This window comes from Halichoerus grypus, chromosome 3 (genome assembly GCF_964656455.1).
Source record: "Halichoerus grypus chromosome 3, mHalGry1.hap1.1, whole genome shotgun sequence".
Lineage (NCBI taxonomy): Eukaryota > Metazoa > Chordata > Mammalia > Carnivora > Phocidae > Halichoerus > Halichoerus grypus.
The window spans coordinates 153104017-153130627 of record NC_135714.1 but is presented as its reverse complement, the minus strand read 5'-3'; the positions used below and the strand labels follow the sequence as shown (position 1 = coordinate 153130627).

Genomic DNA, 26611 nt, shown 5'->3' with positions numbered 1-26611 from the left:
CCCCCACACAAGGAAGAGCTATAACCTGGGAGCTTTCACTTCTGGCCAGAAAGGCCCAAACCGAAAAATATAAGGAGGCCTGGGAAGGTACCAGTGGAGGCAGCCCTATGATCAGACAGCTCAGCTACCAACCCCAAGAGAAGAGACTCGATCCCTACTCATCTCAGTATGTGGGTGCTTGGGCACCAAGCTAGAGGACACCCCCACAGAACTATTTTCTGCACCCTGAAGTGAAGTCAGGATGCAGGAAACTGGGAGTCACAGATGCTACTGGCCAAGTAAGAAGAATGAATCTGAAACCAGATCTTGGTTGGAGGAAAGTCCATGAGGACCTGAAGACAGCAACTGGAGGCCAATCTTTTCATGGAGACAAATCCTTGACCCTGAAAGGAAGGAGAGAAGTGGGGCTTGGGTTAAAGGAGATGGAGGATGGGGGACATTCGTGAGTGTTCACAGGAAAGCGTGAGAAAACTCACCTCTTGTGAAGGAGAGGTTAGATGTTGTAGGAAAAGGATCAAGGCCCCTGAAGCAGGTGTGGGGATATGAGACCCAGAGCCCAGCTGGAGAGGAGGGGCCAGGAGGAAAGAAGCCTGGAAAAAGTCACCTCAAAGCAGGTCTTCATGACCTCACAAAGCTGGCACACTCACCCCCAGGGTTCCAGAAACTCTGAGTCAGTCCGGGCTAGGTCTCCTAGCAACTGGATGCAGGGGCCATGGCACTCTTAACACCCCAGGGAGTAAAAAAAGTCTTCCAATTTCAGGTGAAAAGAAAAGACAGCTTTTAAAAGGAGTTTGCTCAGATTGATGTAACGGTAAGGTGTGTGTGAGAAGTGGCCCCTCAATGGTGTTTCCTCAGATAGACACCTTGGACGTGACTCCTTTCCCAACACACCACCTGTGAGGCCCCCAATCAGTGTGTGCCAGCTGGAATGCCAGGCCAAAGGCTTACCAGCCTTTGGAGCTAAGAGACTATTTCCTCCTACAGGGACAGAGCCTGACTGGAGCGAAGGAGGAGATGAGCACAAAGACACTGTGCCTTCCTCTACTCTGAGGAGGACCAGGGAGGTCCCTGGGGCTGGTCACCATGGGATGCCACCTCTCACCAGAGAGCCTCAGGGCCCTGTGAGCCCTTTGGGCTTGTATGCCAACATGTGTGGTTGTGTGTGTGTGGTTGTGGGGTGGGGTGGGGGGAAGAGGGTTGTTGCTTTAATGCAGGCTGGGGGCAGATTTTGTTGACTTCTCAGAGCCAATTCTGAGGCTGAAAGACATGAGCAAGGGTGGTGGTGGGGGCGGCTATGTAATAATGAGGACCCAACAGCAGGGCCTGGAGCTTTCTGCAAGCTCCTTCCAGAGCAGGGCTGTCCACAGAGGGGTGGCAAGGCACTGCTGTAGAGCTCAAGCAAGAGGACCCCATGTGACTATATGCACAGATCAGCTTCTGACCTGCAGCCATGAGCTGATGGGCAGGCACCAGGCAAAGGCTTTCTTGGTGGGGCCTCCTTCCCCACCCTAGGTAGGGCATGTGCTTTCACCAGCTGCTCTAGATCTCCCAGCCAGCTGTCCCCTCAGACACCAACCTGGGGATCTGTGAGTGCTGCAGGGAAGGGCTGCCTGGGTCAGGTGGTGAGAAAGGAGTCTCTGGGGGATGAGGACAGGGCTCTGGACATCCCTGGCAGCAATTCTGTCATCAGTTCCCCTACAGGAGTTCCCCCAGCCAGAGCCTCCCCTCACCCCAGAGAAGCAGCACTCCCATTTTTGGTGGGTCTCCACTTCATACCACACCTTGTCTTACCCCCTCTTAAAAGGCACTTGCTTCTCCTACATCTGTTAACGTTCTATAAAAACTTTTCTGGAAGGGCCAGACAAACACTTAGGTGAATTGGAGTTTTATAGTTAGGACTCTGATCAAGCTTCCCATGCTGGTCTGCTAAAGTGCCTGAATTTTCACCAAGTAAGACATAGTCCTTCTCAAAAGCATAGCCTTACCAAGCTTCTTTGCAGTCATTTACACTTTAGCATGAATTTCATATCAGATCAATGCCTCTGGGGCAGCTAGTTGAGAACAGACTCAGAGGGAAGTCAAATTTTGTTTTAAGGAAGAGGAAGGAGGGACCGTAAGTCAGGACTTGAAGCCTGTTGGAGGCATATAAACCTGGAAGCTGCAGTGACTAGCATGAGAACTCTCAGAGGAAGGAGCGGTGCTAGAAAGAAGAGCACATTCCCAGAAAGGGGAGGAAAAGCTGTCCAGAAATGAAAGCATAATTCTGCTCAGGCATACCCACATTCCTGGTCACTCTTCAGGACGATGGGGAGTCCTGTGAAGACCCCAGTAGTGGTTTGCCCAGTGAGGATGGCATCTTGATTCTTCAGTCTCACTCTCCATCCCTCATGTCATGCCCTGCAGAAACCAAAAGGTAGGGAGCATCTACGGAGACTGCTGAACTGGGAGGAGTTTGATGAAGTGAGAGACTCCCGCCAAAGCATTCTGCTGGATACTCTCTACGAAAGCATCATCTTTGCAGTGGGCAAAGGCTTCCCATGGGTGGAAGTGGCCAAGGTGGTCAAGTTCACAGAAGAGCTGCTCAAGGAAACCAAAGGTATGGGGCATCTGGAGCAGAAGTCAGCGAGGCTTGCTGGGGAATGGGGGGGCACAGGACGCCCCTGCGGTCATTAGCCTCAGGAACCCTCTGAGGAGCTGGGAGCCCCTTCCTTTCTTTCTCCGACATTTAGCATCCTCACATGCTTGGAAACAAGGTTCCTGTCTAGGTTTCTGGAAAGTGAAGCAAACTGAATGTCCTTCCTGGATCTTTTTACTCATCTCCCTAGCTGAAAATTTTGCACTACTCCAAGCTGTTCACACAGCAGCCAGAGTGTTTGTCTCTTGGTCAGTCATTTACACTTTAGTATGACTCTCATTATCAGATCAATACCTCTGGGGCACCTGGCTGAGAGTAGGCTCAGAGTGGAGTCAGATTTTATTTCAGGGAAGGAAGTAAGGGCCAAGATTCATAATTTTTGTTTTGTTTCGCTTTGTTTTTACTTAAACACATGACTCCTCTGTTTAAAACTCTTCTCTGACTCCCCATTGCATCCCTGAAAGACTGCAAATTGTTCCACATATCAGGTTTTGGTCTGCTGAATGTCTTGGAGGAATCCTTGCAGGCTTCAGCTTGCTGGCAGGGATGGGGTAAAAGCAGTCAAGTGAGTTTATAGAGGGTTCATCTCTCCCACCCCTGCCCTGGCTTCATGAGAAGAGAAAGACCATCTCTCCCTATGACCCCATAGCACAAGGGAATGTGTTCACACCCATCCACCTCTTGGGCTGTGAGCTGCAGATTCATTCATTAAGCAAATATCTGGAACAGCCCCTCTTTGGCCACATCATAGTAACACTCAGCCAAGAATCATCAATCAGTGCTAAAACCAGTAGGTGAATGCTTGATGAGAAATAGGATATTTACATACTTCCTCCCCACAACATTCTTACTGATCACAAAGGGGGAAAGAATACTTCTATTCGAGGGAGCCCGGCAGACACCTCCCTCATCAAATGATCCAAGTCAATGTCATCAGTAAAAGTACACATTGAGAATCATGTTCCACCTGGTAGAATGCAAATGGAGAACGCAGCATCCTTCAGTGATGGTTCTAGCAAAGACTCAGAACCTTATCTAATCACAAGAAAGCATTAAATTAGTGGCACTGAACAAAGTCCCTCTCCCGTGAGCTTCAAAAACGTTAAGGTCCTGAGAGCCAAGGTAAGACAGAGGAGCTGTTTTAAACTGAAAGACACTGAGATGTGGCCACTAAACATGACATGTGGCCTCAGTTTGGGTCCTTTTTGCTATGAAGGATGTATATAAGGGGCAACTGGGAAGACTCGAATGAGGTCTGGAGATTAAGCAACAGTGGTGTGTCAAGGGTGATCCCCCAATTCTGATGGTGGTAGTTACGAATGCCGTGTTTGGGTAACGTACATGAAAGCAATCTGATGATGGGGCATTTTGTGGGCTGCTTATTCTTTAAGTAGTTTGGGAAAAATTTCTTTGTACTATGTTTTTTCTAGTTTTATTGAGATATAATTGACATATAACATTGCATAAGTTTAAGGTGTGCAACGTAATGATGTGATATATGTACATATTGCAAAATGATTACCAAAGTAAGTTGAGTTAATATCCATCACCTCAGGTAGTTACAATTTTTTTCTTGTGGTGAAAACTTTTAAGATCTACTCTCTTACCAGCTTTCAGATATACAACAGAGTTGTGTTAACTACAGTCACCATGCTGTACATGAACTCCCAGGACTTATTTATCTCATAACTGCAAGTTTGTACTATTTGAACACCTTCATCCATTTTGCCCACCTACCTCTGGAAACCATCAGTCTGTTTCATTTCCATGAGTTCAGTTTTTGGTTTTTTGTTTTTTGTTTTTTTTATTCCACATGTGAGATCCTACAGTATTTGTCTTGATACCCTTACGGTTTATCCATGCTGTTGCAAAAGGTTTCCTTCTTTTTTATGGCTGAGTAATATTTTTACAGCTGAAAAATATCATCTTTTCTTTATCATTCATCCACTGCTGGGCCATGGGTTGTTTACATGGCTTGGCTGCAGTGAATAATGCCGGAACGAACACGCACGTACAGATCTCTCTTTAAGACAGCGATTTCACTTTCTTTGCATATATGCTCAGAAGTGGTATCACTGGCTCATAGGGTAGCTCTATTTTTAATTTTTTGAGGAAACTCCACACTGTTTTACACAGTGGCTGCACCAATTTGCATTCCCGCCAACAGTGCATGAGGGTTCCCTTTTCTCCCCATCCTCCCCAACTTTATATCTTGTCTTTTTGATACTAGCCATTCTAACATGTGACGAGATATCTCATTGTCGTTTTGATTTGCATTTCCCTGGTGATGAGTGAGATTGAGCCTGTTTTCATGACCTATTGGGCATTTGAATATCTTCTCTGGGAAAATGCCTACTTAGATCCATTGCCCATTTTGATTAGATTATTTGGGGTTTATCTATTGAGTTGTATGAGTTCCTTATATTAACACCTTATCAGATACGTCTTTGCAAATATTTTCTCGTATTTCATAAGATGCCTTTTTATTTTCTTGGTAATTAGTTTCTCTGTGCAGAAGATTTTTACTCTGATGCAGTCCCACTTGTTTATTTTTGATTTGTTGCTTATACTTTAGGTATGATATCCAAAAAGTCATGGTCATGACCCATGTCAAGGAGGTTTCCTCCTGTTTTCTTGTAGGAGTTTTATGGCTTCAGTTATGCTATTCTTTAGTAGACTATTTCTTAGCATAGCTTTGGGCTCACAGGAAAATAGAGCAGAGGGTTTAAATTCCACATGTGATATTTCCCACAGAAATCCTGTCCCACACATGCACAGCCTCCCCCACTGTCAACATCCCCCACCAGAGTGGGACATTTGTTACAATTGGTGAATCTACCTTTACACATCATTATCACCCAAAGTTCATAGTTTATATTAGGGTTCATTCTTGGTTTTGTGCATTCTATGGATTTCAATAAACATATAATGGCATGTATCCACCATTAAAGTATCACATAGAATAGTTTCACTGCCTTAGAAATCCTCTGTGATCCATCTATTCATTCTTCCTTCTCCGCCAACCCCTAGCAACCACTGCTTTTTACCATCTCCATACTTCTGGCTTTTTCAGAATGTCATATAGTTAAAATCATACAGTCTTTTCATATTGGCTTCTTTCAGTTAGTAACATACATTGAAGTTTCCTTCATGTCTTTACATGGTTTGATAGTTCATTTCTTTTTTTTATTTTATTATATTCTGTTAATCACCATACATTTCATCATTAGTTTTTGATGTAGTGTTCCATGATTCATTGTTTGTGTATAACACCCCGTTCATTTCTTTTTAGGATTGAATAATATTCCATTGTCTGGATGCACCACAGTTTATGTATCTATTCATCTACTGAAGGACATCTTGGTTGCTTACACATTTTGGCAATTTAAAGCTGCAATAAATATCTGTGTGCAGGTGTTTATGTAGACATAAGTTTTCAACTCCTTTGGGTAAATAACAAGGAATGAGATTGCTTGACCGTAAGATAGGAATATGTTTAGTGTTGTTGGATACGGTCAAATTGTCTTCCAAAGTAGCTATGCCATTTTGCATTCCCACCAGCAATGAATGAAAGCTCCTATTGCTCCATAACCTCACCAGCATTTGGTGTTGTCAGTGTTGTGGATTTTGGCCATTCTAATAGCTGTGTAGTGGTGTCTTGCCTTTTCCTGAAAACATATGATGTGGATCACATTTTCGTATGCTTATTTGGTGAGGTGTCTGTTAAGTTTTTTCCCATTTTTCAAGCAGGGTGTTTTCTTTTTGTTGAATTTTTTGAAGTTCTTGGTCTGTGTTGGATAACAGTCCTTTATCAAGTGTGTCTTTTGCAAATATTTTCTCCCAGTCTGTGGCTTGTCTTCTCATTTTCTCAACAATGTCTTTTGCAGAAATTTTAAAATTTTTTATTTTATTTTATTATGTTATGTTCATCACCATACATTACATCATTAGTTTTTGATGTAGTGTTCCATGATTCATTTGCGTATAACACCCAGTGCTCCATTCAGTACGTGCCCTCCTTAATACCCATCACCAGGCTAACCCATCCCCGACCCCCCTCCCCTCTAGAACCCTCAGTCTGTTTTCTGAAGTCCATAGTCTCTCATGGTTCATCTCTCCTTCCGATTCCCGCCCCCTTCATTTTTCCCTTCCTTCTCCTAATGTCCTCCACGCTATTCCTTATGTTCCACAAATAAGTGAAACCATATGATAATTGACTTTCTCTGCTTGACTTATTTCACTTAGCATAATCTCCTCCAGTCCCATTAAAGAAGTCCAAATTATCAGTTCTTCTTTCATGGGCCGTGTCTTTGTGCTGTATCTAAAAGAGTCATCACCAAACCCAAGCTCATCTAGGCTTTTTATATGTTATCTTCTAGAAGTTTAATTGTATTGTATTTTAGATTTAGACCTGTGATCCATTTTGAGTTAATTATTGTGAAGGGAGTGAGGTCTGTATCTAGATTTCATTTCTTTACATGGGGATGTCCAGTTGTTCCAGCACCATTTGTTGAAAAGATTATCTTGGCTCCACTGTATTGCCTTTGCTCCTCGGTTAAATATCAGTTGCCTATATTTGTGTGGGTCTATTTCTGGACTCTCTCTTGTGTCTGCCCCATTCATCTATTTGTCTATTCTTTTTCAATACCACACTGCCTTGATTATGTACTATTTTTGGAACTTTTCTGTATTTCTTTATTTCGAAATATTTTTAAGTATAATATTGTTTTAACGTGTAGCATAACAGCTGCCATACAAATAGGACACACAATGCCCTGTTCCTTATACATGATATCTGCATCCCTTATGTGCCCAGAACTCACCCACCAGTCTGAGCAGTCGTACCTTGATGTCCCTCCCTAATCTCACCACTTTTCACTAGCTCCTTGTCCACCACTGTTTCTAACCCACCTCCATCTTTTGACCAGCCCACTGCTTTCAAATCTTGTACTGCATCCTTTCACTGACCAGCACAGTGATTTTGTTCAGGCACAAATAAAATCCCATCACTCCTCTGTTTCAAGACATTTAGTGGCTGGCACTGAATCACACATCTTGTGGGCATGTGGATCAGCCTCTTTTATTTCTTGCACTGCTCATGTGCCCTTCCTTCCACTTCTCTCCTCCAAACCAGTGATCCCGGTCTGAAGGCTTGAGCCAGACATGGCATTGCTCCTGGGTTGGCTTCAGAGATCCTTGGGAAACTTCATGCCACCCCAGCCCCCCACCCAACCCCCACCCCTGGGTCCTTCCTGGCATCCCTCTAGGTCCTGCTCCCTGCTGCTCACAGCAATGCACAGGTACCAGAGTTCAACCCTGTCAGCTGAGCTCTACAGTGGCTCATGGCCAGAACAAACACTGACGAGCAGGAAGAAGAATGTCAGCCCCAAGCAGGTGGGAACTCGGGCTCTTTCAAGTTTCCATCAGAGCCTTCCACAGGCTGAGTCCGTGAAAAACAGTCAATGATGATGCAAACCCAACTTCAAACTCAGAGATTAGATCATACAGGTTTTCTGGTTATCGCATAACTTGCCAGCACAGCCTAGCTATGACTTGTGGACTTCTAAAATCTTGCAGTTGGAAGGACACTTGGTGATCTGGAAGCTTAATTCCCTCTACAGCAGGGAGCCCCGTCAACCAGCCCACAAGGTTCTTCCTGTCTCTGCTGACACCCTCCAAGCAACAGGGTGCTCCCTCCTTCTGAGGCAATTCATTCTTTTGTACAACCACTCCTGTCATTTGGAAGTTCCTGTATATATCTAGCTACATCTGCCTTCTGCACCTTTTACTCGAATGCTCAAAATCTGTCCTCTAGAACCAGAATGCAGGCCCTGCAGATATTTCATGATGTTTATACAATGTGACTATCATGTCTTTACATTTAGACTAGACAACCCCAGTTATTTTTGTCATTCTTAATATAGCATCATTTCCATAGACCCTTTCCCCCTACCTCCCCACCATTGCCCTCTTTCTGCCCTTCTCTGAGCATCCTTATGTTTGTCAATATTTTTCTTAAAATACGTCATCCAAATCCAAACACAAAACAGTCTGCAATTTGATCAGTGAAATTATTAGGGATTTTATCACCTCCTCTGTCCTGGTGATGATGCTCCTGTTTATATAACCTACAGGTACGTTTATTTTATCAACATCAAAGTCACATTGATTTATATTGGGAAGGAAGTCCCACATGGGAACCATTTTTCCCATCCTGCCCTTGTGCAATGGCAATTTTGATTGTACATGCAAGACTTTACAATTGTCCCCACTGACTCCATCTTGTCAGTGTTGGCCATCTTTCCTTTCTCCTGCCATCTTTTAAATCTCAATCCTGGGCTCTCCAGCTTACAAGTTCTTCCTCTTACCTTTAAATCACCTCAAAATTTGAGAAGCATGGTTGGTACAAACACTGAATAGGAACAAGCTCTTGGGTGGGCCCCTCATGCTGAAATCTGACTCACTGAAGACAGATCCATCAGGAGGCTTAGCACTCAAAGGGAACATTCCAATCCTAGTTCAGTCCCTTACTGGATGTATGGTCCTGGGCAAGTCACATCACCTCTGAGCCTCTGGTTACACATTGAAAAAAATGGAAAAAGCAAGAACACCCACTTCCTGGGATTGTTTTAAGGATTAAATGAGGTTACATACATAAAGCCCATAACGTAGCATTTGGTGCCTAGTAAGGACTCAGTGAGAGTTAGCTGTTATTCTTAGGAGGGGACTGCAGGGACAAAAACCCAAGACTTGAGAGAGTGATGTGGTTCAGAGATGGCACGATAAGATGTGGCTGCATGCACGTTGATGCAGCACCCAGTAGGGATCAGCCTCCACATGTCCAGAAGCAGCATCAACTCCCTCCCAAGGTTAGCAGAGACCATCCGAGGCCCTTTCTCCTCAGATGCCAACACTAACCCAGCTGACACTGCAACACAGGGAGTGGGGCAGGACAATGCGCTGAGAGCCAAGGGGCTGGCACTTCAGCCAGAGGCAGGCCGAGGAGGTAAAGGAGACTGGCAGACTTGTTTGGGAAGTAGGGAGGTGAGAAAGAGGCAGACAAGACTGTTTCCAACTCCACTCCCAGATAACTGACTCGTTGTGAGCACCGACTCTTGAGAGCGATACCAGGCTGGCTGTGGTTTGCAGGGAGTTGGCAATGGGGTGTGGTGGGAGCACCCATGGATACAGAGCCACAGTAGAACCAGGCTTCCTGAGCTAGGTCCTGCTCACCTTGGGCCCCCCATAATGCCATTCAGGATGATGCCTGTTGCTCCTGAAGATGGTCAGCCTGGCCCAGATGGCGTCTCCATGGCAGCCATGCCCACAGTGTTTCTCAGAAATCCAGTACAGGGACACTTGCAAGAGCATGAACAAGTTCATCAGTACTCTGGAGACAGGGAATAGAATTTCAGCTGAAGCCTCCTTCTTCCCTGGGATTTTCCTCCTCACTTTACAGTCAACCCCAGTCTCAGGCTGGACTGGTCCTCACCATTCTTGGAGCCCTGGGTCAAATCCTGGTCTACCATTTCCTTGCTATGTGACCTTCTGAGAGTCCCTTAACCTCCCTGTGCTTCAGATGACTGTGAGGACAAGATGAGGACAGGAATGGCACCAACTTCATGGGATTATTGCAAGGATTAGATGAGTTCATTTATGTAAAGCACTTGGAACAGTGACTGGTACATAGGAAGCCCTGTGAATGTGCAATTGGTTGGCCATTGTTATGATACCCATTCCTCAGGTGTTTCAGCCACTCCCATGGGCTCCACTGTCTGTCTAGAAATGTAGGTCTTACCCCTGTAGCAGGAGGCAACCCTTCATCACTGTTCATTGAGGGTGCCTGGTTTGCTCCTCTTGGCTTTGTTTCCCAAACCCTTGCCTTTACTGACTTAGTTCTGATCCCATTCTACCCAATTCCCGACCCAAACTTGATCTTCCCTTTCTCTCCCGCCTGGTGTTGTTTGAGCCACACTACCTAGGTCTAGACCACATTCTCTCAGGAGTTGGCCCATATATCCTTTGCTTCTTCCTATGCCTATCAGCTTTGGGTAAATTCCCCTCCTAACCTGGGACCTAACCCCAGTGGGGGCCAACTGAGCCAATGTCCAGCTGGACAAAAGGGCCTCTGACATCAGCTCCATCTTCCAGAGGGTGTTTCCAAATGTTCTCTCTGTTCAACCTGTCCCTGTCAAGGCCCTGTGCACTTATGCTGTCCACCACCTCTGAGATGCCCCCTGTGCTGATCTCAGAGCCCAGGGCCTTCTCACACTCCCACACCCTCCAGGGCCCCAGACTTTGCCACCCAGAGCCAGTCTCAGACCCTCCTGCATCAGCCCCACGTTCACGCATGTGAAGATGTGCCACTGCCCAACAGCATGAGGGGGAAGGCGTCTGTTCACTACCCTTGTTAGGGGATCCGGGCAGCAAGGGGCAGGAAAAGCTGGTAAGACAACAGGTCAGGTCCCGAAAGAGTTGTAGCCCTTCCCATCTCACATCCCACCCTGCCCCTGCTCAGGGATACACATCCCATCTATCACAAGTGGTGGGGTGCAGGATGCAGACAGTGGGGTCCCCCTGGCTGGCCAGCTCACATGCAAGCTTCTGTTTCAGCTAATATCCACAGTAGACTGTCACTCTTCTTGGAAGGGAGCTTTTCCGGGGATTCTTGTTGTTGTTGTTGTTGTTGTTGTTAATCTGAGGCTAAGGATGGTTGAGTTCTGTTTGCATACTAGATAACAAAGGTGGCAGATAGTGTTTAAGGAGGCTTATGTTTGTACAACAGTGATTCAGAGCTTTGACAGGACTGCTGCCAGCCCAGCTTATCTCCTGGCCCAATCAGGCCTTGGTACCAGGAGGGAAAGTGCTGCCCTTTATTCAAAAGCACAAGCTGATTCTGTCCTGGCTCACCAGGATGTTCTGGTCTCAACCGCAGGCCAAAAGAGAGAGTCCTGTCGACCTCACCTCCTCCGCCAGCCTGCAGGAAGCCCTGGGCAGATCCCACCCTGCTGTGTCCATGGGGCCTGGAGTGAAGTCACCAGGCACAGCACAGAGAAACAATTAGCTGCCAGCTCCATCCTAATGGGGAAGAAATCGCAGGAAGTGGGCAGATTTTGCACACCCTGTTGAGTCTCCGGTAAAGGAGAGGAGAGAGGTGTTGGGGCATATGGGAACGCTGCGGTCTCCAACTTTGCATCCAGGAGTGGCAGAGATTTGGGGTACCCAGAAGGCCCTGCGTATCCTATCTCTGACTGGCATGTTGCTGCATGTGAGAGGTGGGAGGGGGACAGACTCTCTTGCCTCAGGCTTCACTCTCTGGTGCTTTCCCTACACACCTGGGCTAGAAGAACCTCTTTCCTTCTGGCTTGGCTCCATATCCTGGGGCCCGGTGAGGGCCCTCCTGTGAGGAAGTGGGCCTTGATGACAAGTTGGTGGAGGCATGAGGTAGCCAGGGGGGTCCCCAGTGGGTCATAGCACCCTATCTGTAGTTCCATCCATGGCCACTCCTGATTCTCCAGGAAATGTCATCTTGGCAGCCACAGGATAGAAGGCAGCCACACCACCTGCTCCCAGCAGCCTGGGGCTGGCAGGAGGCATTACTGCCCCCAAGCTACTCTGCACAAGCTCTTCCTACCAGAACACTCGTGGCCATGCCCAGGGTCTACTCCACCAGCCCCTGAGTACCCACCCAACATCGGAGAGCCTCCAGGGATTCAGGATCAGCCCAAGCCAAGAGAAAATGCACCTTCACTCATCTTGGAAAGTAGCTTCTCCAACAGCCTTCTCCAGGGTGGCCTGAAACCCATGCCTCTCCCACTAGACCCTGAGGAGGGGCTTTGGCAGCAACTTCTTTGTTGCTGGAGAGTGGAAGCTTCCACAATGCCATTGATTGAAATCTTGAGAGAGCATTTCTTGGGACAAATGGGCAACTGCCCTTTCAGAGATAGCTCCATGAGCGAATCAGTCTGCTGGGGCCGTTAACAAAGTACCTCAGATTGGGCAGTTTCAACAATAGACATTTATGTTCTCCCAGTTCTGGAGAAGTCGAGATTAAGGTATCAGCAGGGTTGGTTTCTTCTGAGGCCTCCCTCTTTGGCTTGTAGACAGCCACCTTCTCCCTGTGCACCTCACATGGCCTTTCCTGTGTGTGTGTGTCCTAATCTCCTCTTTTCACAAGGACACCAGTCATATTGGATTAGGGCCACCCACATGACTTCATTTAACCTGAATTATCTCTTTTAAGACTATTTCCAAGTGCAGTCCCATCTAGAAGCACAGGGGGTTAGGACTTCAACATATGAATTATGGGGGACACTGTTAGCTCAGCCCATACACTAAGGTCACAGCGCTCCAGATGAGACTGTTAGTAGGCCAGAAATCAAGACTATGCCATAGAAACCTCCCTCAGCCTTCCCTGAGGGACATATATCCTGTAGAGGGAGGAACAGTGAGGACTCTACAATCTTGGCATTTTCACATGTAGCATCTATAATCCTCACTGTGATCTTGCATCATAGACATTATTTTAATGATGAGGAATTGAGGCCCAGAGAGTTGAAGTAACTTGGCCCAGGTCACACCTCCAGTAGATGGAGTTGGGATTTGAACCCAGGTCTGTCTGACAGCAGAGCACATGTCCTGTCGTGTGACATTCCATCTTGACCAAAGGGATCTTTGGTCAAGGGGCACATGAGGGTCTGAGGAGCATGAAGCCCAAGAGAGCACCCCGTGGTGAGTGGAATGACACTGCTGGCATGCAGCAAGAGCTGAGCACCTGGAAGAAGCAGGTGTGGAACACCTGGGGGCGGAGCTCCTAACTGGGTCACCTGGAGTTACAGCATACACCTGGGATCCTGCCCCCCAGCAGGATGGCTCCAAGGTGATGGGTGGTGCAGGCCCAGCTGAGAAGAGGAGCTGTGTCCTTTAGCTAATGTGTTCTGGCCCAGATGTGCCACCTGTGTGTGGGCAGGTGGTACTGGTGCCCTCAAAGCTGACCTCTGGCCCTTTGGAGTGACCTCACACTCTACCTCTAACTTCCCATGTCCTTCACCAGTCAGCTGGACAGGCTGGTCAGTCTCAGAGCCCCCCAACATCAGAAGGGACAAGGCACGGGTATGAAATAGTCTATTTTTAACTCTAGGTACAGTCCCGTGTCCCTGAGACCATGGGATTACTTAGTCATTTTCAACTCAGGGATGATGACAAGGATGATGATGAAGATCCAAAGTCAGGACTCCCTTCAGTAAACTTGAGACAGCTGCAGAGCTTGGCCACGAGGCACCCACAGCACCCTTAGATGTGGCTATGGAAGACTGTCAGCTCTATGGAAATCACCATAACTTCTTAGAATCAAAAAGGGACCCAAGAAATCACCTGACTCAAGCCCCACCAACACTACCACACACACATTATTCAAGAATCCTCTCCCCAGCCAAAAGCCTCCTCACTCAAGACTAGACTGCTCCACTAATAAAACTCTTTCTTCTAGAAAGTTCTTCCTGCTGCTGAATTGAAATGGGTCTCTTTGAGCCTTCTGCCTGAAGACTTCTGTTCGGCCCTCCAAGCTTCCTCCCTGAATCAGTCTAATCCACCCAACTCACTCAGCCATTCTCCAGCAAACATTACCAGGGCACTGTGCTAGGGGATGGGGAAGATGGGATATCCACTCAGCCGTCCCTATGTGCTGAGCTCTCCTCACAGATCATCTCTTTAATGTTCACAGAAATTGTAGATGGGTGGGTACTCTGTACCCATTTCACAATGAGACAGCTGAGGTTCAGAGAGTTTAGGTAACTTGCAAATTATCACACAGTAAAGGGCAGAGCCATCAATAACCTTGAGATCTTCTGGCCCCAGAGTCCGTTCTTCTTGCCAAAGCTATTTAGCATTAAGCATGCAAACTTCTTAAACAGACTCTTAACTATAGAAAACAAACTGATGGTTACTTGTGGGGAGGTAGGTGGGGGTTGGGAAATTGGTGATGGGGATTAAGGAGGGCATTTGCAATGAGCACCGAGCACTGGGTGATGTATAGAAGTGTTGAATCACTATATTGTACACCTGAAACTAATATAACACTGTATGTCAACTAACTGGAATTTAAATAAAAACTTTAAAAAATAAAAACACTTCCTTTTTAATGAAAAAAAAGCACATCAACTTCTTGAGGAATGGGGGTGAGGAACAGTGAGGGGGTGCTTGTGCTAAGCAGATGAGGTTGGGGGACCACTGGGAGCAAAGAGAAGAGTTTCAGCAAAAGCCCATGACAGCCTAAAATACATGGCCCTATATTTACCCTTGGAGTCCCAGGAGAGTGAACGGTGAGGAAATCTTTACAAGGTCAACAAAATCTTTCTAATCCTGCTGTTGGGGTAGGTTTTTTCTTTAATGTGACTATTGGTTTATTTTATAAACAAAAACAAAACACCTACTAGGCAGGAGAATAGTAGGAAAGTGCCTCAAAAAATTAAACATAGGATTGCCATGTGACCTAGCAATGACGCTTCTGGGTATAAACTCCCCAAGAACTGAAAACAGGGACTTGAACAGTTATGTGTCCACCCATGTTCACAGCAGCATTGTTCGTATCAGCCAAAAGGCAGAAGCAACCCTTTCGTATGGGTTCACATGTCTGTCAGCAGGTGAATGGATATACAAAATGCGATGTATGCATAAAATGAAATGTTAGCCTGACAAAGGGAGGAAATTCTGGATGACTTTTGAGGACATTATGCTAAGTGACATAAGCCAGCAACAAAAGGCCACGTACGGTAGGATTGCACTTGCGTGAGGTATCTAGAACAGTCAGATTCATGAAGGCAGAAAGGGGCCTGAAAGTTTCCCATCTCTAGCAGGAGAGGACTAGACTAGTTTAATAGTTGCCAAAATACGCTCCTTGGTCTGAGAGACTATTTGCCTCAAATAAATTTGAGAAATATTGCATATGCTCAACCCTTTTTTGCCATTTGCCGAGCCCTCTAGCTATTAAGGCCTCTGTTTAATTTCTTTTGGTCCAACATATCTTCAAGGTCTCTGGCTGCAGAGCATTCATTTCTATATAATACTGATTGCAGAACATCCTTTGGAAAACCGTGACGGAGAGGATTGGGGACCCCTTCCAGTGTCCACCTCCAAGGGTCTACAGAGAAAGCCCATGGCTGCTTGGAAGTGGATGGTTGGGTCAGGCTGGGGTTTGAATTCTGGCTTCCCCACCCCACCACCTATGTGTCCTTAAGCAAATCCCTTGACTCCTTGAGCCTCAGTTTCTCTCACGGGTAAAGTGCCTACACTTGCCTCACAGAGCTAGGAGGGGTTGAGTGGAGCCTGAGATGACCCAGGACACACAGGGCCCAGTGGAAACTCCCCGAACAAGAGTCCTCTACTGCCTCAAGGAAAGCATACCCTGTTTTCTGAGCTGTCACTGTTGTTGGCACCTTGGTGTGAATGAGTTTGGCAGAACCTTACCATGAGCAGAGAGATGTCCCCTGAGTGCAGGGGACAGCACACAAGGAAGGAGAATGGGGGTGGAGATGTGAGTCCTGTGCTTTTGTCTGCTTCCCACCATCCCAGGCCAGCCCTGGTAGGTGTTCAGAAAGGTAAGCCAGCCAGGCCGCAGCCTGACTTGGTTCCTCCTCTTCGAGCCAAGGCAGGGGCCACCAAACTGGTTTGTCAGGGGGCACCGGTGGCACCTGGATCCTCCCCCTCACTCCCACCCAGAAGGAGCAGCACCTCTTCACTGTTCCCAACCCTTCTGGGATGTAGCACATCTCCCTTCCTTTCACCCAGCCCCAGACCCCACATATGAGGGGCAATGGGAGGAGGGCACCCACAGTGGCTGGTCCAAGCCCAGTGCCTTTTTGCCCTGATTCTGGAGCATCCGGTGTTGTCACCCCACCCCCGCTCTTTCCCTGCCCATTGCTCTCCTCTACTCCCATGCCTGCGTCCCTGTGCAGGTGCTGGCCTCCAGGGGTTTGGGGACTGTCTTCAGGAAGTTCCCAGCAGCCAATGCAAATGAAGGCCACTCCCTGTTATTGAAGAGCAACTTGCACGTACAGATCTGTCCCCCGGCAGCCAGAGGCTTCTCTCTGAGACTTAATCCTTGAGTTTCTGAGTCATCGGAACCTCCTCAACCTGCAGCAAAAGGAGAATGGTCTGAGGGCCAAGAAAGTGTGTCTTATGAGCCAGCTTGGGATGATCTTTGCTGAAAACCGGAGCTGGTCAAAAGAATGTTGGGACTGGAAGTTAGAATCCAACCCAGGGACTCCTTCTCCAGTGACCCTGGATGAAGTCCATATTTGGGCTTTATGACTTTAAGGCTAAGGCCATAGTTCATGTCCATAACAGGGAACCTGCCAGGATGACAGGTAGCTGGGAGCACTTGCCAACATTTGCTGAGGTCACTCAACATGACTGGACCCTCAGACCTCCTTTTTTTTTTTTTTTAAGAATTTATTTATTTATTTGAGAGAGAGATGGGGGGAGAGAGCACAAGCGAGCACAAGCAGGGGGAGTGGCAGAGGGAGAGGGAGAAGTAGGCTCCCCACTGGGCAGGGAGCCCAACTTGAGGCTCAATCCCAGGACCCCAAGATCATGACCTGAGCTGAAGGCAGATGCTTATCTGACTGAGCCACCCAGGTGCCCCAGCCCTCAGACTTCTTGATTCAAACCTGGGCTCTGTGCCGGGAGCCAAATAGAGAAGATCAGGGGCCGGCCTTGACAAACCAGGCAGTTGTGGCCGTCCACGTCTGGAAGATGCAGGGGATCCCAGCCCCATGGACTGCCAGGCCAGGCAGAAGGAGGGACAGGGCACTTGCCAGTATGTTCGTTTGGCTCCATGGAGCCCAGAGAAGATGCAATGATTCACCTCACAAATTTCACACACAGTCGCCTCTACACCAACCTGGAGTCTGGCTTTGATTATCAGAAACCAATGACCTCACCCTGGTCTCCTAGCCTCTGAGATTCCTTTACTGATCATACCTGCCATCCTCCGCACACCACTACCATGCCTCTGAAATACTCAGCTGACCTCCCCCTTCTCGGCTTAAGACCTCTGAGTGGCTCTTCAGCTCTCGGTCACAGTTCTTCATTTCCTTTCAGAAATGTGATGATTCTTTCTACGTACACGCTCCCCAGGGGGGAAAAAAAAAAGTACATGTGAAATTCTGGATGCAATTTCAGAAGGTGCCAGTCAGCCCCGAGGCCCATCCTTGGAGGTCCTTGGGGTCCATGAGTTCTGGTTGAGGAGCCCAGCTTCTGTTTTGAAGTCCAGCTCTTTCACGTGACCTACACAAGATTGCCCTTTGCAAACTGAAGACACCAAGCCCTTCTGTCCCCCCAGGCCAGTCCCCCAGACTCCAGCTTTTCTCCCAGAAACTCTGAGCCATGTGGATCATGCACATGCCCACATGCTTCCAGCCTTTATCCCTGCGGTCCCTTCTCTGGGAGCGCCCTTCTCTACCATTTCCTGCCAACCTCCCCCTTCTTCCACTCTGGGCTCCAGTGTCCTCTCTGTAGGAAGCCCTCCGTGACTCCTGGCCCCCCAACCTCCTGGGTCAGGATGCTTTCCCCATGCGAGCACCTACCCCATCTCCTCACATTTCCCCTTCCTCCTCTCCCCACTTCGGTGCCCAGTTTTGGGGCACTTGCCTGCGTGTTGCTTTTAGAGGAGTCTTCAACTCTCATTATGTCATTATGTAATGTACATGAGCACTATTAAAAAAGCAATGCAGACTTGTATAGTCTATGTCATATTCTGTGTCCTCTCCAAAAGCAAAAAAAGAATAGAACAAAAGGCCCACCAAATCCGAGCAGCACAAAGGTTATACCTGTGCAGGAAGGGACCCAGTGGCCATGTGACCTCTGAGGGGACTAAGGTCCTGAAGACAGGTGCCATGTGTAAAGGTCACTCAATAGAATGGAGCATCTGGGGGCTTTGGCTTCTACCAGTTGGGCATGTCATGACTCCCTGCGTGTCAGCGTCTGAGTTCTTTGGGCTCAATCTGGCTCATAACTGAGGAGCAGCCATTCCCAAGCCAGCCCCACCCTGGAGTCAACATTTCCTTTTTTGAGATGTGTGTGTGTGTGTGTGTGGTGGGGAGGGGTCTGTATTTTTGGACAGCTCCAAGTGATTATGGAACACAGGGCTCCCACTGGCCCTGGGCCCCTCCCGACTGCTGACCTGGGACACAAGTTCAGGAATGAAGGGGTCCCCAGGATCAAATGCCTGGCCAGATAGTTCCCAGCGTGAGAGATGGGCCAAGGAACACGTGGGCCACTGTTCCTGTGCCCGCTGGGTCTCTGTGACACAGGTGAGAAGCTCTGAGAATCAAAGCAGGACATGGGGAAAAAGGGCATTGCACATTGCAGCACGTTAAAGCCACATCTCCTTTCTTTCCATTATCCGTTCCCCTAGAAGCCACTTTATTTTCTGAATACTTTCTGTGAGAAATACCCCCAGCCTTATTGAGGTATAACTGACAAATAAAAATAGTGAAAAATATTTAAAGTGTACAATGTAATGTTTTGATATACATACACATTGTGAAATGATTACCACAATCAGGCTAATTAGTTATTTCACACAGTTACCACTTTTACTTGTAGTGAGAACATTTAAGGTCTACTCTCCTAGGTAATTTCAAATATGCAAAACAGTACTACTAGCTCTTGGCATTATCCTGTACAGTCGATCTCCAGAACTTATTCATCCTGCGTAACTGGAACTTCATACTCCTTGACCAACATCTCCCCACTTCTCCTCCCCCCAGCCCTTGGCAACCATCATTCTACTCTCTGCTTCTGTGAGTTCCACTTTTTTAGATTTCACATGTAAGTGGGATGATGCAGCATTTGTCTTTCTGTGTCTTGCTTATTTCAATTAGCATAATGTCCTTCAGGTCCATCCATGTTGTTGGGAATGACAGGATTTCCTTCTTTTTTAAGACTGAGTAATATTCTATGTATACAGGAAGATATTCTCTATACATACTCTATAGAGAGAGATATTATATATATTATAGATATGGAATAGAATTCTATATATATTCTATATCTATATCTATATATCTCACAATATCTTTAACCATTCATCCATCGACAGACACTTCGGTGTCTTGGCTAGTGTGAATAATGCTGCCATGAACATGGGAGTACAGCTAGCTCTTCAAGATCCCGATTTCATTTCCTTCGGGTGTATACTCTGAAGTGGAATTGCTGGATCATACTGAGGAGGCATTTTAGACATTTTTCCCTAATGATCCACCTCTTTCAAATTTTAACATCATAAATATTCTGATTACATATTGTATGTACATCTGCTTTATACATACATAAAGCTTATTCTTTGTATTTAATTCAGTTAAACTAATGAATCATTGAACATTATATAAAAAAACTAATGATGTACTTATACCTTGGCTAATTGAATTTAAATTTTAAAAAATTTAAAAAAATTTTTTAAAAAGATGACTAAAATTTTTAAATTGAAAATTTTAAAGGTATTAATGGGGGCACCTGGGTGGCTCAGTTGGTTAAGTATCTGACTCTTGATTTGGGTTGGGATTTAGCCCCATTTTGGGCTCCACACTCAGCGGAGAGTTTGCTTGGGGATTTTCTCTCTCCCTCACCCTCTGCCCCTCCCTACCCCCCCCCACTCATGCTCTCTTTCTCTCTCCCTCAAATAATAAATAATCTTTTAAAAAAATTTTAAAAATAAAAAGCTGTCAACATCTAACTTAACATTACAACTGTACCTTCTAAGTAATTTTTAATGTAATTTATTTACTTATGTAAATTGTAACTATCAAATTACATGTTCAAAGAAGCAATTTATATAGATACATAATGATAATAGCAATGCAATCAAATCTTAAAATGTCATGCAAAGCTGCCATTTCTTTGACAAAAAAATTTACAAAAATAATTTTTTAAAATTGTTTTCAGTAAACTTAACTTTCAACTTTTGCTTCATACAGTAAATAACTAGTTTATAGGGAAGATTGGGGTGAGAGGTGAAGTTGGATTCTAGATGAGGTTGGGAGGTGGGTAGCGGCCTGGCCGTGCTGGGCCTCCTAAGCCCCCATGGGAGGAATTTGGTTTCAGCCTAAGGGTGGTGTTGTTAAAACAATGCCCCTTCCACAACAGGAGTCAGATCATGGTCCTCCTTTTTCCCCTTCTCCCGCTGCTCCTGCCTGACATGCTGGCCTTCCCCTATTTTTCCACCATACCCTGTATACCCTTGTGCCAGGCCTTGGTCTAGGATGCCCTTCCTGGCTGTGGACGTAGTCCTCACTCCCAGGGTGCCGGCTTCTCACTGACACCTCCCGGACCACCCTACCCCCACCAATCCTCCCTATAAACTAGAGGGGCTCAACTAGAGGGTCTCCAACACTGAACAGACCCTGCACTGCCTACAGTGCCAATCCCCGGATTCTGAATGCAACCTCCAAGGCCCTCCCATCTGTTTTCCACCTACTTCTCCATTCAATGCTTACCATATTCTGCCTCCATCTTTCAGTGCCAACAACAACAAACCCAGTCTTGTTCTCCACCCATGCCATGCAGCTTCTTGCCCCAATGCTCTCATTCAAGCTGTACCCAAGAAGTGCCTCCCTCACTATCTTTACTGGCTCAGTCCCACTAGGCCTCTGAGATGTAGCTCATGGATTATCTTCTCAGCAGGGAATCCCTGTCCTCAACTGAACATTCCTCTTCACCTGATTCTGTTTCTCTTTACACATGTAACATTTACTTATGTGTCTCTCCTGTGAGCACTTTGAAGGCAAGGGATGTGTCTTATTTATCATAGTATTGCCAGACCTAGCATAGTGCCTAGTAATTAAGGCACTACTGAGTGCCTAGGCACTCAGTAAAAATTGACAAATTAATCTTGGATGGATGGGTAGGTGGGTAGGTGGATAGATGGGTGGATCAGTGGATGGATGGATGGATAGAAGGATGGGTGGATAGATGGGTGGGTGGATGAATAGATGGAGAGATGGAAGGAAGGAAATATAGATGTGGCTAGAAGAAACTTTTCTCACAGGGCAGAAACAAACTCTTCTTTTCCTACAGCATTTATTACTACCTTGTAGCAGGCTCTGTGCAGGGCACTTGGACATATCATCCCATTTTATCCTCATAACAATCCTCTCAACTAAATATAATTATCCCCCATTTTACATCTGTGGGAATGAAGGCCCAAGTGTCACAGCTAGAAAGGGACAGAGCTGTCTCAGGCCTCCAAACCCTCCCTCTACACCACTCTGAAACAGAAGCACTCTCTTGGGCCTTTGAGCCTGCTGATTTGCCTTGAAAGAAGGGCAAAACACAGCCTGCCAACCTTTAGTTCTGCACAGTGGAGAGGCCTCTCTTCATCCCTTCCACAGGAGACTGAAGTCTACATCCAAGTGACAATTCCCAGCACATTCTAATGAGGTTCAAAGTGGAGTAGTGCTCCATCTACCACTATTTTTCTAAGACTGTGATGCCCTACCATCTCAGTACTCTGGGGAGATTTAAGGTAAATATTCCCTCACAGAGCTAAGAGTGAGGAGCCAAAATGAACATACAATGGGGGTGGGGTGTGGAGGACTTTATAAACAACCATGTGGGCAAGACTGAGACTGCCTCTTCTAAAGGAGCATGGAGCCCTCTGGCCAGAAAGGTGGAAGACTCTTCTAGGGCTCCATGGGGGGCTCATACAGGAGACACAAGGAGAGGGATCTACACACAGGTTGGGCCTCCACTCCAGGAGGAAAGCCAGGCTCCCTGCATCCAATGCTTGGTCTCTATCTTCATTAGATGCACTGTGGAATTCCCAAAAGCATGTGACTTGGTGGTCAGCTGGCCCAAGCTCCCATTCTGCAGATGTAGACACTGAGTCAGGGAGCAAGAGACACTTGACTGAGTTTACAGTGCACTTCAGGGATGGCGTCTGTGTGAGGACCCAGGTATCCTTACATTGGTGCATGTTCTTTCTCTGTCCCTCATCTTGCTTCTCTCTCTGCATTATGTCTGTTCACCAGAGCATACACATCTTTTAGCCATGACCCTTTACTGAGCCACCCACTCTGTTAAGACGCAATCATATGCTAGGAAGAGTCCTGCCTCCTTAACCACAACACTACCCCGAGCTTTTGATGGAGTTGCGAGCAAAAGGAGTGAATGGGAGGGGATGGGAGAAGATGGTTTGCTCAGGACAGCATTGCCCAAGGTGTAACTCCAGAGTGGATCTTTGCATGATACAAACAATATTTGCCTAACTCTGTGACACATATCTCCAGAATAACAGTTGCCTAGACATCTGTCTCTCTAGTCATCTCATGATCCACTCTTACCAGAATCCCTTTTTTACACCCTCATCTCCTTTCCAAAGGGTTTGAAGTGGAAACAATATAAAGCACAGCTGAAGTAAACCTTTAAAATGAGAGTTAAAAGTAAAAGTATAGGTAAAGAGGGGGATAATCCTATAAAAGTGAGGTAAATATAAGTTACTACACAAAATTGGTGCTGAGCTTCCTAGAAGCCAAGGCAAAAGGGGAAATGTGATACACTGCATAGCTTTTAAGAGTTAATAAATGGTAATATAGAATAGCTGGTAGGATGTGGGCTCTGGGTTCATAGGACCTGGGTTCAGAACCTATATTGATCAGCTATCAATTCAGCTTTACCTCTGTTCACACTCAATGCCTGACCCCTCTGTGCCCGTAGGCTGCTCCATCACTGAGGCTGTGACAATCCTGGGGAACAAACTCAGAGATTACCAGGGACAGTTCAACACCACTCATCTGCTGGCCCTCTGCGACTACTTCCACAACACTTTTATCCGCCACTACAAACTCTACCAGTATGTCCTGGGCCAGGACCAGGAAGTCAACCTGACCGTCACACACCTGGAAGTGTGTGCACCACCCCAGCCCCTCCCTCTGGCTGAGGGCATGGACAGGGACATCTGGCAGCTTGAGCAACAGGTGGCGGAGCTCAGTATGGCTGAGGTGCAGAAACACACAAATATGCTGCTCCTGAAGGAAGCGTTGCACCTAGAACAGGAGCACAAGCTACAGAGAACATTCTCAGAGGTTCCCAAGCAGCCCAGCCAGGTTCTGAAGAGAGAGGTAAGGCTGTGTCTGCGAGGTGGGAGGATGCTAACCTGCCACATACAAATGCCCATTCCTACCAAGAAAACATGGCAGCTGGAGTCAGACTCACAGACAGGACCCCTTTGTCTGCACACATGGGATAGGGCAGAAGGGGACAGACAGTCACTGAGCATGGACCACAGGCTTTGTGTGCATGTTTCACAAAATATTTCTGTGAGGTATAATTCATGTCCCCATTTTCGTAATGAGATGAGTGAGGGTCAGAGAATTTAATTAACTCATCCAAGGTCACCAAGCTAGCAAGTGGTAGAGTTTACATTTGGACTGAGGTCTGGCTGGCCCCAAAGTCCAAGTTCTTTCCACTGCAACATTCATTAGTGACAGATTCCACTAAAGAAGACCCCAGGCTCTGAATCACCACAGATTCTCTCAGTGCCCTTCATGCATCGAAGCCTGGGGGTGGGGGAAGGTGATGAAGGAAGGGCCACTGGGGATAGCTCAAGGTGGGTGATATGCTGAGGTAGGCAAAGGGGTGGGGCTAGGGGGTCAGAGAGAATCTAGAAGAGTCTGGCACGGATCTAAGAAATCAGGCTGCCCCACTGACCAGTCTTAAGACCACTGAGGCTCCAGGAGCCAGAGTCTCAATGACCAGCTCTTTACTAAATGGTAACTAGCATGGCCCCAGGGCAACCAACTTCTTAAGGGCCTGGCAGAGTCCAAATTTATTTTTTAAACTAGACATAGGCACTTACAACATCACTGTCGCATCATCTGTGAACACAGGTACAACTGTGTGCATATGTGTATACACAATTATGTGCATGTGTTGGGGGGATTGGGGCTGGGGTGGGGGTGGAGAGTCCCAGAACCTAAATGTTCCAAAAGGTTTCTAAATTGTCAGCCAAAGAGTGAATGGTTCTATGAAGTATTCCTTTAAATATATATAAAGTGTGGGGAAAATCTCTAAAGAGAAATTAACACAACAGAACAAATGATACTCTTCTAAGGTTAAGTCAAGTCTTCCAGAGAAATAGCACATCAGGCTGCCATGTAATCTTAGTGCATTAAGATGTCCAGCAAAGAAGGACCCAACAGAACCTAAGCAAGAGCTTGTCTCCACCTGCTCTGTGGGACCTTGGGACCTTACTCTAGAATATGTAAATGAAGACACAGATGTGAGGGGCTGCCTTCCCTCCCACTCCTGATTCTCCACACAGCTGTCCTTCCCTGCCCCTCTCAGCTCCCCTGCCAGCCCTCATTACTTTGCTGTTGGTCCCTGCCTGGTGGAGCTTGTGGACTAGAGTCCCCTCCACTGTGTGCCTCTGGTCTTGTGCCTGAGCTGGGGATGCTGAACACCATAGGATAAACATGATGCATCCTCTTGGAGCACAATCCTCCCCAAGGACTTAGGGGAAGAACATTATTTTTATATAAAAACAACCAAGGAGTTATTCTGGGGCAAATGTAAGATTTTGCATGAGTTTTTAAGTTAAAATATGAGATCTCAAAGAGATATCTTCTAGGCAATCAGATATTCCAAGTATGTCTCCCAACACCCTCAAGACAAGCACAAATTCTCCTCTGCTGTTTGGCTGCTCGAGCAGGGAATTTGGAGAAACACAGGATTCCATGATGCCATAGTCCTGATTGAGATGACAGATAGGGTCTCCTGTTTAACATGGCAGATGGTGGCTGAGTTTCCATTCTTCCCATGGCTGGCTGGTTGGGGGACATGCCCACTCTCTGAGCAACTTACCCTATCCCTTCTGATGAAGCCTGCTACTAGAACTTTGAGATGTAAGAATGAGATGAGTGCAGGAGGGTAAAAAAGAGGGATGATATCCAAAGGGAACATGCATTGATCAGAAGGTAGGGGAATATGGGACTGACCTATAGGCCCAGAACAATATTAGTAATAAATGACCCCCTCAAACAGGGTTATTGCCATAGTAGGCCTGAAGGGAGAAGGAAAGAAAGTCATTGGAACCCAAAAAGAGAGCTGTGGGAGAGGGCCATGGGATAGGAGGTGTAGCTGTAGGTAGAGAATTACAGCCATGGCCAACAGATCGGGAGGGAAGCAAGAGACTTCATTCTCTTTCCAGCCTCAGATCTGCCAGTGCCTCCCACTGGCTGAACTCAACCTAAAGCCAGAGGTAAGGTAGCCAATTGAGGCAGCCCTTATAAATCAGTCTCTCAGAGCACAGAGTAGAGTGGAGATGGGTGGCCAAAAGAGCTGGTGGGGTAAATGGAAAGTTCTAGAATACAGAAAAAGGAGCTAATGTGTTCAGAATTGGATCCTGTGGAGGGACTGTATCTGCAGATGGCCTCAGCCTTCCCCAGAGCCCTGATCACCAACCATGTTCCATTTCTTCCAGGAGTTAGAAAATCTCATCAGTGAGGCCATTCACATCCAGATCGAATGCCTGAAGGAGCTGCTGCAGTATGAGATACAAATAACTTTTGATATTTTGGACCTGAAACTTCAGAAGAAGACTTTGAACCTCAATGCTCCTATCCCTTCCCCACTCGCAATCACTGGCCAGCCAGGCCAAGATGAATCTTTTAAGTTCAACAAAGCAAACAAAGGAAAGAAAGCAAAAGCAAAGAAGAAGTAGAGAGCCCCTGGTGTCCATTGACTGAAGACTCTGACTGATGAAAAGCCACTGACAATTTTGAAAGTATTATGAGATGTGCTCAGCACTCAGTAGATCAGAGATTTCTAGTGATTAAAAGAAACAAAACAAGAGTCACCAGATTTCCTCTCTCTTCTTTCTTTCTCCATCTTCTACCCCATGAAAATCCAACCCAAATGGATTTTCCCTACGTGGTGGAAGAAAGCTGTCTTTCTCCGCTGAGCACAAAATGTGTGCTCTAT

At 46.7% G+C, this 26611-nt stretch overlaps 1 protein-coding gene across 1 annotated transcript; it reads left to right on the top strand.

Annotated features, from left to right (window-relative positions):
- Window positions 1-712: 712 nt before the first annotated feature.
- Window positions 713-26351, top strand: C3H8orf74 (chromosome 3 C8orf74 homolog). The gene is made up of 4 exons (XM_078068250.1): window positions 713-760; window positions 2404-2596; window positions 23348-23751; window positions 26112-26351. The coding sequence occupies exons 1-4, from the start codon at window positions 713-715 to the stop codon at window positions 26349-26351; spliced, it is 885 nt and encodes a 294-aa protein (XP_077924376.1).
- The last annotated feature ends 260 nt before the right edge of the window (window positions 26352-26611 follow it).